At 44.3% G+C, this 13,232-nt stretch overlaps 1 protein-coding gene across 1 annotated transcript in view; it reads left to right on the top strand.

The window, feature by feature from the left end:
- Positions 1-13,232, top strand: part of PAICS (phosphoribosylaminoimidazole carboxylase and phosphoribosylaminoimidazolesuccinocarboxamide synthase) — a 408,935-nt gene that overhangs the window by 277,720 nt on the left and 117,983 nt on the right. The window contains exon 13 of the mRNA XM_069205847.1: positions 10,077-10,113. Coding sequence (XP_069061948.1) covers positions 10,077-10,113 — 37 coding nt within the window. The remainder of the gene's footprint in view (positions 1-10,076; positions 10,114-13,232) is intronic.

The raw sequence follows: 13,232 nt of genomic DNA, 5'->3' as shown, positions 1-13,232 counted from the left end.
ATCCGTGTTTATGGGGAACCAATTTAAAGTGTTTGTGTGTTGTCTGAGAGTAGGTTTGCTGGTGAAGGTTATTAGAGCACGTGTATTACAATATGTTAAACTACGTGGAAACATGCCCTAACATTCCTGAACTGTGCGAATGACGTATTACCAATTCAGACCCTGGCCACGGAGTGTATTGTGGCCTTTAGCAATACTCCTAATGTCATGCTGGGAAATGTCCCTGGTCTACCGCTACTTTCGTAGCGTTTGGCGAGCCGGCTGGACATTTATCCCTTACTAGAGTTATTATTTACGTCCAAACTGATTTGGCTATTTATTACTTTTTATTGGAATACGTCTGGCGATTTAACTTTCATTATTCGTCTTCCTCACTAACTTGAAGCACCTCATGTTTTACTCACGTCGCCTCGTTCTGCTTATTGGTTCACCCCTTTTATCTGCGTGGGTGTGCAGTCCAGACCTTTTGAGGGTTTCTCTGAACATGCTTGTACGTTAGCGGGCGCTGACGGCCATCGCGGGGAAGCACTTGCAGCACATTTTGTTGAAGGCAGTGCGAATGTCGCAGAGCTGTTCCGAGTGCGGGGGTTGAAGCGGGGAAGATTGTAGGATGCTGTCGAAGTGAGGAGGCTATATATATATATATATATATATATATATATACACACACACGATTATTCTCTCTTCAAACACACTCCGCATACTCCTGAAAATCACGGTATGTTTGGAGTTTGCGAAAGGTGCTACTTCACATTACTACCCAAGTATGTTTATATCCCTTTAGTAAGGTGTGTTTCCACTTAATTTTTTACACATTTTATTATTTTTTTATATAACAAAAGCTGCTACTTTACTGTAGCATCATTTCTCTTCACTGAGTTCATATACACGTTACTAGACACAGCATTTCTTGCCATCAGCGAGGATAGCACACCTGCATGGTAGTTTTCAGCGTACTCCTTTGTCAGGTCTTGCCTACAAACAACTTTCTGATAAAGACCTTTAGTACACCATATAAAATTAGTGGGCTTGTAGGCAGTCAGTTCCATACCATTGGATTATAACTCTTCCTGTATTTGGCCCTCCCCTGGAGCGACACCTCCTAACGATCTTTTAGATTGGTTTACTTGTAGCCTTCCACTGCTCATAATAATGTAACTACTTTTTTAAATTTTTCATTAGGCACTGCATGAGAGTGCATGTGATTTCTTGCTATTGTGTGCTATTTCCGCTTCACCCTCCTACTTTTTTATTTTTACACCAATCTTAGTGGCGCCTGCCATCCTTTAGCTGTACATTTAAAAAAAACATATGTTACATAGATGCGTGGTCATTTATGCATGTGTATAAGTCCTCAAGACATGTGCGTGCAACCTTCAGAATGATGCAGCCACTAGTAGTGGCAGCATCATTGCATCTACTCTTTTTGCTTATGTTGCACAGTGTCGGCAAAAAGCAGTGGCAGAGCTTATAGGTCAACAAAGAGAGGCCTATTGGGTTAATCAGTGCTTGCTTCAGAGGAATTGTGTTCATGGTGGCCTTTTACCAGTGGGATTCTTGCATCAGATTTTTACAGGCCATATCAGCCCTCTCCTAACCTGTTGGTTTAACTTTTTATGTTTTTGACGGGGGAAAAAAGGCAGGTCATTACACTGTTTTTTATTTTGAGTTTTACAAGGCTGGTTGGTGACTTGGCGATATGTGATACCACAAGCTCATCCTAGCTTTTCATACAATGGCATTCTGTATTTCGGAGTGTTTTTTTTTTTTTTTTTCATTAATCCCATTAATGAAAGCAACTTTGGCTAAAAATCCAGGTTTAGATGAAGGTGTCCCACTGTACATGGAGCCACTTGACAGTGTGTTTAAAATGCTGTAAATGGTCTAGTCCGTTTTGAAAACTTTCACATGCACAACTAAAAAGATGTTCTTTGGAGTTATTTTGCCCTTTTTTGCTTATATCTCGCATTAACAAAGCAAGTGTGGGTGTGTTTTTTTTTTTTTTTTTTTTTTTTTGTATCTGAGTTTTATTAGCCCACAAAACTTGTATTGCAAGGTCTGTCAGACTTGCAGCCGGTACACCACAGATGCCAGCTTCCCTTTGTTGCCCCTCATTTTGAGTTTGGTGGCCAAACTTCCACAGTTGAGTTATTGCCAGTGTGGTCCCCTTCCCATTGCCCCTATTAAGAGTTTCGCGCTTGGACAGCAGGCGGAAACAGTTTCCGCCAGCGGGAAACAGCCCACAACATTGGCGCCGGCTCAAAATTGAGCCAGCGGCAATGTTGCGGTGCGTGGGGTGCACCAGCACCTGTCACGTTAAGACAGTGAAAAGTGTGACGTGGCTGGCCATATCCTGTCTGAAATGATTCGTCAAATTATTACGTGATCACAAAACTTAATAAGCATGTCCACATAACTTTTTCCTTTTTAATATCTTCAGCATAGTTTAGAAACCTTTTACGTACCCCAAGAACATACATATCAATCAGTAACTAATAAACATATTCATCCCACACATTTCAGCATTAAACTAGATCTTTAAATTATAAGTGTTAAGAAAAAAATGAAAGATTAGTATAAATGTGTGGTGTTCTGAAACCTTATAATTTGAAGCAAAACAACAATATTTGTGATATGTTAAAAATTACCATTGCTCCTCATTTGACCATGAGAAGTATCATATTTTTCTCAATTATCCATACTCCTAAGCCATGGCATTCACAGGGGTTGTCAAAAATGTTTGCTTGAACTAGGGAGACCAGATTTTGAAAAGAGAAAAAACGGGATAGGTTAGACATAAATGTAGGATCAACGCCTTTAGTCTCAAATTTATATCTGGCCTGTGCTGTAAAAAAAAAAGGGGGAGAAAGTGTGTGTGTGTAATTATTAATAAATATATATATATAAAACCGCTCCCGTACCCCACCTCCCTCGGAAGTATTTAGACTATAGCGGTGCATGTGAAAGGAGCTTACCTTTCACTTCTGATTCGCAGGTAGTCCCGATCTTTGCCCCAAAAAATGGGACATTGTTGTAAAATGAACAAAAGCACCGGGCCGTCTGGTCGCCCTAACTTGAACCAAAGAGAGGCACCCAATTTTTAATGGTTGTCTGCATGTTAAGAACTTCTTACAACTCCCGATTGCGATGTGTTGTTGTAAGCTATGATTTTTTTTATTTTTTTTTTTAAATGAATTATTGCTCACTTATTGATCTTGTGGAATATTTGATTTGAATTCAGTTGAATTAAATCATAATAAATTAAACCTCCAGTTAATTAGAATTTTACCTTCTTTTCTTATCTAGTCCTTTTGTGTCAAGTATTTGATTTCCTTTCATTTGAACAGCGTATGGACCTATTGAAGACACAACAAACGAAGAGGGAACAAAAAGCTCCCATCTAGTTAAAATACAACCACGTTCTATGTTGTATTTGTTGACTGCTATTATTGTTTATCATAGACAACTTTACTCTGTTAGCGCCTTTCTTAGGTTTCAGCGCTTTCACACGCTTTGAACTTTTGACAATCCTTGCAGTGTTGCCTTAATAACTTCATTTGTTGGCTATATCTGCATGCCTTTATTTGGGCGGAAGACATGGTAAGAATATTGTTATGCAAAAAACGAAAGAACAAAGTATCCTTTTAGTCCACTCTTTACATCTCAAATCTTTAGGTGTTGACTAGTTCCAGACATCAACGAAAGGGCATTCTCACTTTATCGTTTAGGCGTTCTAAAACAAGTGTCCCCCGGTATATACTGCTGAGCGTCAGTCGCATGTGGCGACGTAAAGCCGCAGCAGATTCTTCAGTCATGTTCTTGCCAGCTTTATATTTATGAGAAGAAACAGTGATTGGCCTTTCAGTTTTGATTTTATAGCATATCATGCATACAAGTGCTCATCTTTTTGAATCAAGGGGGACTTACTCGTTTCACTCTGTCGGAGTTAATGTACAAGCTGTTTTCCCGCTCATATCTTTGAACCAGCGGTCACGTCAGGCAGCGTCCAACTGCAGTTGCTCTTTTCTGATTCTTTTGTACTCTTTAGCACCCAAAGTTCAATTCCTGTTGGGAGAGCGTGCCAAGTTCAGATGGCATTCAACACTTTAAAAGATCGTGGCATCCCGGCTATTGTAGTCCATGTGTGGATACCTCCTAATAGTTAGCTTTTCAAAACAAAAGAGGAAGTAGTAAATAATTAAGTCTCTAATTCTAACGTATCGCTTAACACGCCAGTTGTTGTATTGAAACGCAGACTTGGGTTGGTTTCTCTTTGACCTAAACATTTTAAGTCACCCCGCTCGAGGGTCAGGCTGAATTGCCATCAGAACCTTCAATTTAAAATTATTTCTGTGTGTTTCCTGTCTTGGAAATGGTTAACCAGAGCCGCTGAAACAACTTTGTGGTGTATTTATGTTGGGTAATCTGCTGTCAGACTTCCTAGTTAGTCTTACCAATATAGACTTTCTGACTTTCTGGCATGGGCAGATTATGACATACACAATATTTTTCGTCCTGCACTTTGAAAATGCAGCATGTTTCAATTTAATATTGTCCACTGTAAACTCCAACCCTTTTATTTTGTGGTCACATGGAACATATTACGCAGATTGTGAAGCCCTTGAAGAGGAGCGAACTTCCATTGTTGCCTCTAATTACTTTTTAGTTGACCCTGAAGGGGTGAATGTTCATACAAGGCGTTTGCCAGTGCAAAAAGAGACCGCTCGAATGTACTGCCCAGTCCTGATAGTAAATGCCTGGTTGTTTGGTTGTTTTTTTCCCTGCCAAAGTTTCTCGGGCCTTTCTGTGGGTGGCGAGTTGCTCTTGCCCCTTTAATGGCTTCCCCACTGGGAAATTTGTATTGGAAGCCAGACAGTATGCCTATGTGCATAGGTGAGTGGGTCTTCTTTGGAAGGAGCTTTGCCCTGCCCTAATTAAACTTCAAAGGGATTTGCCCCAGTGCACATAAAGCAACCCAGCATCAGGCCCATCTCTGCCTTTTGTTTCAGTAGCCAAACCCAGGAAAAAGGGGAGAACTGACTAGACCTGTTTTTGGGGGTAGGCAAAGGATTTCCACCCACAGGTTGGCACTGAGTATAGTATTGGCACCCTCTGAACCTGAAATCAATCAGAACGCACCTGTACTGGAGAAGATTCAGAATGACTGTCCTGCTTCCTGTTTGCTGCGACCCCAGAAGTGACTGCAAGGGTCAGTTTGCTGACCTCTTCTTGTTTGAGCTACTGGGATACGACAAGCTTCCAGAGGCCTCCCCTAAATTCCAGCTCACCACATCCACCTGGGCCTGACCTGTGTGTGTGTGTGTGTGTGTGTGTGTGTTTTTTTTTTTTTTTTTTTTTTTTTTTTATTTTTTTTTATTTTTTTTGTCTGCTCAGAATGGAAGTCAGGTCCATTGGCTTTGCCATTGCTTGTTCTGAATTGTCCTATTGCTGTTATGAAGAGTTGAAGCCCCATAGTGTCAAGACGTTTCTTTGCTGTGTCTGCTTACACTCCTAACTGCATACCACTCTACCTTGGAATCATGGAGGCTGGGAAATCTGTTAACAACGACTCTTACAGCAGTTAATGACATCACATCTGTGGTATAGGGTTTTTTTAATTTTTTTATTATTTTGTTCCCCCACACTCAGTCCCATAACATTTGTTAGACATGTTATTGGAAGAGTACACGTTTGAATCAGTTGACTTTGAAATGGATTCTGTTAGAAATGGTCTCCAGTTGGCAATGATTTGTACCCTGTCCCAGTAGGGACCCTCACTCTAGTCAGGTTAAGGGAGTCACACAGCTAAGATAAACCATGCTCGACCCCCTTGGTAGCTTGGCATGAGCAGTCAGGTTTATCTCAGAGGCAATGTGTAAAGTACACAGACGCAGGGAGACACACAGACCCACAACATTAGGACTCCGCATCAGTTCAGAAAAATAGCCAATATTTTCTGAGTAAAACAAGACCAAAATGACAAATATCCAACCTACACAAGCAAAGATATAACGTTTCAAAGATTAAATCTTAATATAGAGCTTAGAAAAACAGTAGCTCCAACTGGGGCTATCACAACATCTTGACAGAGTTGTTCCCAACAGTCTGACCCCACTCACGAGGGAGTGCCGGCTGGTCACGGAGCTGCACGGACCCCAGGTACAGTACCTTAGAAATGATCTGGAAACAGAGTCTGGGAGGTGAGGTGTCGCTGTAGCCGGTGCAGTGTCAGTTCCTTACTGCCACCGGGGAGGTGAGGCACTGGTTCCTTACTGCTAGGCAGGGTAGGTGAGGTGTTGGTTCTTTACGACAAAGTGGGGTTGATTAATTCATGACGCAAGGTGTCGCGATCACATCAAAGGGGCCACAGATGCTGCGGTGGAGTCAGATGTCATGGACGTTGGTGACACAGCACTCGTTACGCTGTGGTGGGTCTTCAGAGGGATCGAGCCTGTGACGTCTGTCACGATTGTTGCACTCAGCGGGGACCATCGTCTCCGGTCCAGGCAGCGGCACAGAGTTGGACAGCAGTGTTGAAATCACTCTGGAGTCGTTGCTTGTTTCTTATTGGTTACACCAGAACTCGCTCACAAGGGCCCAGGAACTGGATGTGGCACGACTTGGCAAGTCAGGACTCTCAGCAAGAGAACACAGGTGCTGGCAGATGAAGTCTTGGCTGTCCCTGAGGCTTCTTAAGAGGAGGCAAGCTCAGTCCAAGCCCTTGGAGAACCTTTGGAAGCAGGATGTAGAAAGCAAAGTTCAGTCCCTTCACTCAGAGGGCAGTAGTAGCAAACAGCAGGCCAGCACAGCAAACCAACAGCTAGAGTGGCAGTCCCTCCTACATCATCCAGCTCATCTTCCTGGCAGAATGCCCTCAGTCCAGAAGGATTCTAACTTTGTATGGATCAGATGTCCAGTACTTATACTCATTTCTAGCTTTTTAAATAGGCAAACTTCAAAGGAAAGTCTTTGTAGTACACAGGACCCTGTGTTTCCTGTTCTGGCCCCAGGCACGCTTGGGAATGGTAGGGGGGGCGGGCGGGTTTGGTTAGGGACTGCTTCCTGTAAGGACAGGCACAGCCCTATTCAGGTGAAAGTGTCCGCTCCTCCCACCACTCTAGCTCGGGGAGACCCTTCAGGATCTACAGGGCACACCTTGGCTCCCTTTGCGTGACTGTCTAGAGTGGATCAACAAACAGTCCATCTGTCATCCTGACCCAGATGTGTACTCCACAGACCAACAGAGGCACAGAATGGTTAAGCAAAAAAAATGCCCACTTTCTAAAAGTGGCATTTTCAAACTTGTATTGGTTGGTGAAGTTGGTTTTTAAATTGCATTTTAAATTTGTGAGTTCAGAGACCCCAAACTCCATTTCCCTATCTGCTCCAAATGGGAAAGTACGCTTAAAAGATAACAGAACCATAATACCACGTGAGGTGGGCAAGCTTTCACCATGAGACCACTAGAAGTGGGAGAGTCGCTGGAGGCCCTCTAACCTCAATTACCAATTCTCTCCTTTCTGACCACTCCACTTTTCTGCCACCACTCCTGAAGCAGAGAGGGCGCTGCTCTGCTCTGTTGTTTATGCTACTAATGACTCAGCAGAGTGCTGTGGAAAATGTTATGTGACTAATTTTTCTCTGAATACTTCCACAGCACCCTGCAGGGTTTTTTGTCCAGCTCATCTGAAATGCAGAAACCTCACACAGTGGGGACTCTGTGAAACTGCTGGCAGCTGAGCTCTGCGCGTTGCTTGTCATGTGAACTCTGCGCTGTACCAGACTTATGGTGTGTTGATGCGTCTAAGTGAATGCATTGCAATCTGTCTCTAAGTCTGAGGAAACGGATGTGTCATTAAAACAGATATACATACCCTGCCTTCCCTTAATGTAACTGTATACTTTTGAGTCATTTTGTTCCAGCTTCTTTTAACATGAAATTGTTGCATTTAACGCCATGTGCTGATGTAGCTCCGCAAGGAGTTAAAGTATTAACCTTTGCAGACAGATCCCATGTTTTAATAAAATCTAGTGTTGCTCTATATACTATACCAACCTAGACCACTTGTAGGGTACTTACAATTACTGTCTTGGCTCACTTATGGCATTGTCTTTAGGGTGGTGGGTGATGAATGTTTCTAAGTTCATGCTTGGAAACGGCCCTGTCAAATGAATGGTAATCAATGCAGCAATACAAAGTATTGTACTCCAAATGTAAAGCTTACAGTGTGTTTAAAAATGTACATTTTTGAATTTTGACATTAATTGTATGATTTACGTGCCAAATATTTGGTGGCCCAGCTCGTGGTTTGCCTCTTGGAGCCAGCAGACCCTCGGCTTTCCTCTCTCTATATGCAACTAACTCTGCAGAACCCTTCCGCTGGGCTGCTACTCCCAGTGGCATGATCAGCAAGAGCATCAGCTCCCACTACCTTCCCTCACAGCTTAATTACTAAGTTACACTACTAAATTACTCCCACTACCGTGTTGCTCCCTTAAAGCCACGCTTTAACTCGCTGCACTACACCACAATACAATAACGGTGAACCACCAATTACGATATCAAATCCCAATAATGCAACAGCAGTATAATGGATGATAGCAACAGAAAGCACTACACAACGTATTGCAGCCAATCGGCACTATTCAACAGGTCACCAATACCGCACATCACAGTAACACCGTACTAACACAAGAAAACAGCACACCAACACAACTGCAAAATAACAATGCAGCAGCATATGTCACACCAGAAAAGCAGGCACACAGCACGATCACAATTATACGATAATTTAGAAGTGCACTAATGCAGCGCCAACTCGTAAAAAACAATCTACACACAACCTAAAAATAGTAAAGTGCAGACCTAAAATGTACAACACTAAGTCACACAACTACAAAAACAGTTAAACACAGAACACAAGAGCATGTTGGCAGTTTGTGCTGTGTCATTGTGTAATCACCCTGTATCTTCTGTTCCTGGGCCTTGTTTTAGCCACAAACCCCCCAAGCTTGTTGTGTCGTTCAACAGGTTACACAATCACTTGACACAAATAATGTGCGTATTTGTTAATGGATTTTGTAGGTACTAGTATTTAAAAGCCAGACCTGTCGCCTTTGCCAATGCTTGATTTATTTATTTTCAATTATCATAGCGTCCCAGGTGCTGGTGTCATTGTCTGTGAAACTGAAAGCCGCCAGAGCCTTTAGGCCATCACCATTATTCAGTTAAGAATATCTATAATACTATCCAAATAGTTCCCAAAAGCTGTGTCTCTCGTTTGTGTTGGCGCTCCGTACTCTTCAGTAAGCTTCGACCTAAAGCACAGTTTGAGAACTTGATCTCAATTTCTGTAAGCGCTTTGTAATCTAACACTTTTCTGCAAGATTTGAAGATGATAGGTGAGTTGTTTTCTTTTGCATTCAATTTCAAAAGCGCACCCTTTCAGGTCCAGTGAAACGGATGGTACGTCTTACTGTTGGCACTGCAGCCGCACACGGCTCTGTTTAAGGAATGTTGTCCCACTCATTTTAGATGTTACTACTGCTTACTTGGCTCTTTGACACAGTATAGATCTAGTAAATCAGACTGGCTTATACAAGTCAGATACAGTTGTGAGAAAGATAGGAGACTGAGCTGGGAGGTGAAATCCACTGTGCTTATATATTGAGATCCTTCTCAGTCTGCAGGAGTTCAAGAAAACAATAAAACCTGCCCACTGAAAGGTTTTCTGTCCCTCAACAGAGCCCTTAGGACCTCATCACCATCCAAGGGGCAACGCCCTGAAGAGTTTCGATTGACAAGAGGGTTGTTCTTTGGCTTGAACAATCAAGTTAACTGACCACAGCACAAGCACTGGTCACCTTCCACTGACGAAAAGGTCAGGGTTATCCAGAAACTTCACCTATCCTCAACAGTTCTCTCCACCTAAAAGGCATCACTAAACAATATACCAATAGAAGAAAATATGCGGTGCCACTGATGTTGTGTGACAAATTTGTGGCAGTAAATTGCTTACCTACCTTCCAGTGTGTCTTGTGTAATTGTAGTTTTTTCTTTTTTTTACGCCTTTTAGACTTGCTGTTTGCCCTCAAAAATGGAGACGACTGCAGGTCTGTATCCCAAATCTGTGTTTTGATGATGATGATGTTTTTTTTTTTTCGTAGTGGTGGATTTGACTGCTTTGAATATCAAGCTTCTTAAGTATTAAAGAGCTGCAAGCCTTTTGTGGATGGATGTTTATTTAGATCGTTACAAACGCATGTATAATGCAGTTGAATGCCTACAAGTTCCAGGGGACACCAACCTAGTGACAGTTGTGCCTTAATCATGTTTGTTTGTTTTTAAATTTTATTTGTGAAGACATCTATACCAGAGGCATCCCAATGGCTGATTACATATTTTGTATAGAAAAATATTTTCTTAGTTTATTTTAAGAACCACAGGTTCAAGATTTACAAGTAATACTTTAAATGAAAGGTACTTCACTTAGGAACTTTAGGAACTTTGCATTAGCAAAATAGCATATACAGTTTTCACATAAATGACATATAGCTATTTTAAAACTAGACACTGCAATTTTCAACAGTTCTGGGGGAGGTAAGTGTTTGTTAGTTTTTGCAGGTAAGTAAACCACCTACGGAGTTCAAAGTTGGGTCCAAGGTAGCCCACCGTTGGGGGTTCAGGGCAACCCCAAACTTACCACACCAGCAGCTCAGGGCCGGTCAGGTGCAGAGGTCAAAGTGGTGCCCAAAACACATAGGCTTCAATGGAGAAGGGGGTGCCCCGGTTCCAGTCTGCCAGCAGGTAAGTACCTGCGTCTTCGGAGGACAGACCGGGGGGAGGGGGGTTTGTAGGGCACTGGGGGGGACACAAGTCAGCACAAAAAGTACACCCTCAGCGGCACGGGGCGGCCGGGTGCAGTGTGCAAACAAGCGTCTGGTTCGCAATAGGTTTCAATGGGAGACCAAGGGGTCTCTTCAGCGATGCAGGCAAGGGGGGGGCTCCTCGGGGTAGCCACCACCTGGGCAAGGGAGAGGGCCACCTGGGGGTTGCTTCTGCACTGGAGGTCGGATCCTTCAGGTCCTGGGGGCTGCAGGTGCAGTGTCTTTACCAGGCGTCAGGTTCTTGGAAGCAGGAAGTCGTGGTCGGGGGGAGCCTCTGGATTCCCTCTGCAGACGTTGCTGTGGGGGCTCAGGGGGGTCAACTCTGGCTACTCACGGTCTCTTATTTGCCAGGGAGTCCTCCCTGAAGTTTGTTCTCCACAAGTCGAGCCGGGGGCGTCGGGTGCAGAGTGCAAAGTCTCACGCTTCCGGCGGGAAACGTGTGTTGTTTCAAAGTTGCTTCTTTGTTGCAAAGTTGCAGTCTTGTGGAACAGAGCTGCTGTCCTCGGGAGTTCTTGGTTCTTCTAGATGCAGGGTAGTCCTCTGAGGCTTCAGAGGTCGCTGGACCCTGTGGAACGCTTTGCTGGAGCAGTGGCTTTAGAAGTGGGGAGACAGGCCGGTAGAGCTGGGGCCAAAGCAGTTGGTGTCTCCGTCTTCTCTGCAGGTTTTTCAGCTCAGCAGTCCTTCTTCGTCTTAGGTTGCAGGAATCTATCTTGCTGTTTTCTGGGTCTGGGGGGTTAGTAGCCAATGGCTACTAGCCCTGAGGGTGGCTACACCCTCTTTGTGCCTCCTCCCTGAGGGGAGGGGGGCACATCCCTAATCCTATTGGGGGAATCCTCCATCTTCAAGATGGAGGATTTCTAAAAGTCAGTCACCTCAGCTCAGGACACCTTAGGGGCTGTCCTGACTGGCCAGTGACTCCTCCTTGTTTTTCTCATTATCTCGTCCGGCCTTGCTGCCAAAAGTGTAGCCGTGGCTGGAGGGGCGGGCAACTCCACTAGCTGGAGTTCCCTGGGGTGCTGTAACAAAGGGGGTGAGCCTTTGAGGCTCACCGCCAGGTGTTACAGTTCCTGCAGGGGGAGGTGAGAAGTACCTCCACCCAGGACAGGCTTTGTTACTAGCCACAGAGTGACAAAGGCACTCTCCCCATGTGGCCAGCAACATGCCTGGTGTGTGGCAGGCTGGCAAAACTAGTCAGCCCACACTGGAAGTCGGTATGTTTTCAGGAGGCATCTCTAAGGTGCCCTCTGGGATGTATGTTACAATAAAATGTACACTGGCATCAGTGTGCATTTATTGTGCTGAGAAGTTTGATACCAAACTTCACAGTTTTCAGTGTAGTCATTATGGTCCTGTGAAGTTCGTGCATGACAGACTCCCAGACCCTATACTCTTATGGCTACCCTGCACTTACAATGTCTAAGGTTTTGCTTAGACACTGTAGGGGCATAGTGCTCATGCACTTATGCCCTCACCTATGGTATAGTGCACCCTGCCTTAGGGCTGTAATGCCTGCTAGAGGGGTGACTTATCTATACCTATAGGCAGTGTGAGGTTGGCATGGCACCCTGAGGGGAGTGCCATGTCGACTTAATCATTTTGTCCCCACTAGCACACACAAGCTGGCAAGCAGTGTGTCTGTGCTGAGTGAGGGGTCCCCAGGGTGGCCTAAGACATGGTGCAGCCCTTAGAGACCTTCCCTGGCATCAGGGCCCTTGGTACCAGGGGTACCAGTTACAAGGGGCTTACCTGGGTGCCAGGGTGTGCCAATTGTGGAAACAAAGGTACAGGTTAGGGAAAGAACACTGGTCCTGGGGCCTGATTAGCAGGCCTCAGCACACTTTAAAATCATAACTTGGCATCAGCAAAGGCAAAAAGTCAGGGGGTAACCATGCCAAGGAGGCATTTCCTTACACTTATGTTTTGTTTTTGCTCGTGGGCACTGTTTATCAAAAGATGACTTATCTTGTTCTATATATCTCAAAGCAACGTTGTTTCTTTTGTATGTGTAATTTTCGAAATTATACTTTAACACGCTTGTGCGGTAAGCCTGCTCCAGTCCAAACCACTGACCCCACTCTATGCTGCCCCACTCCAACCCAAAACAATATGCCCCACCCCACTGGAACCTGCTTCTCTCCAGTTCCAAACAGTCTGCCACGCTCTAGTCCCAATCAGTCTGCCCCACTCCAACCCAGAACAGTCTGCCAACTTCAATCTTCCCCTTTCCAGTATGTACCACTTCAATCCAACACAACCTGCCCGATCACTTTGCCTCACCCCAATCCAACACACTTCATCCCATTTTACCCCACTACAATCCAATACAGCCCAAACTAATGTACCCC

Source organism: Pleurodeles waltl, chromosome 1_2 (assembly GCF_031143425.1).
Source record: "Pleurodeles waltl isolate 20211129_DDA chromosome 1_2, aPleWal1.hap1.20221129, whole genome shotgun sequence".
Taxonomy (NCBI): Eukaryota; Metazoa; Chordata; class Amphibia; order Caudata; family Salamandridae; genus Pleurodeles; species Pleurodeles waltl.
This window is presented reverse-complemented; position numbering and strand designations above follow the sequence as displayed.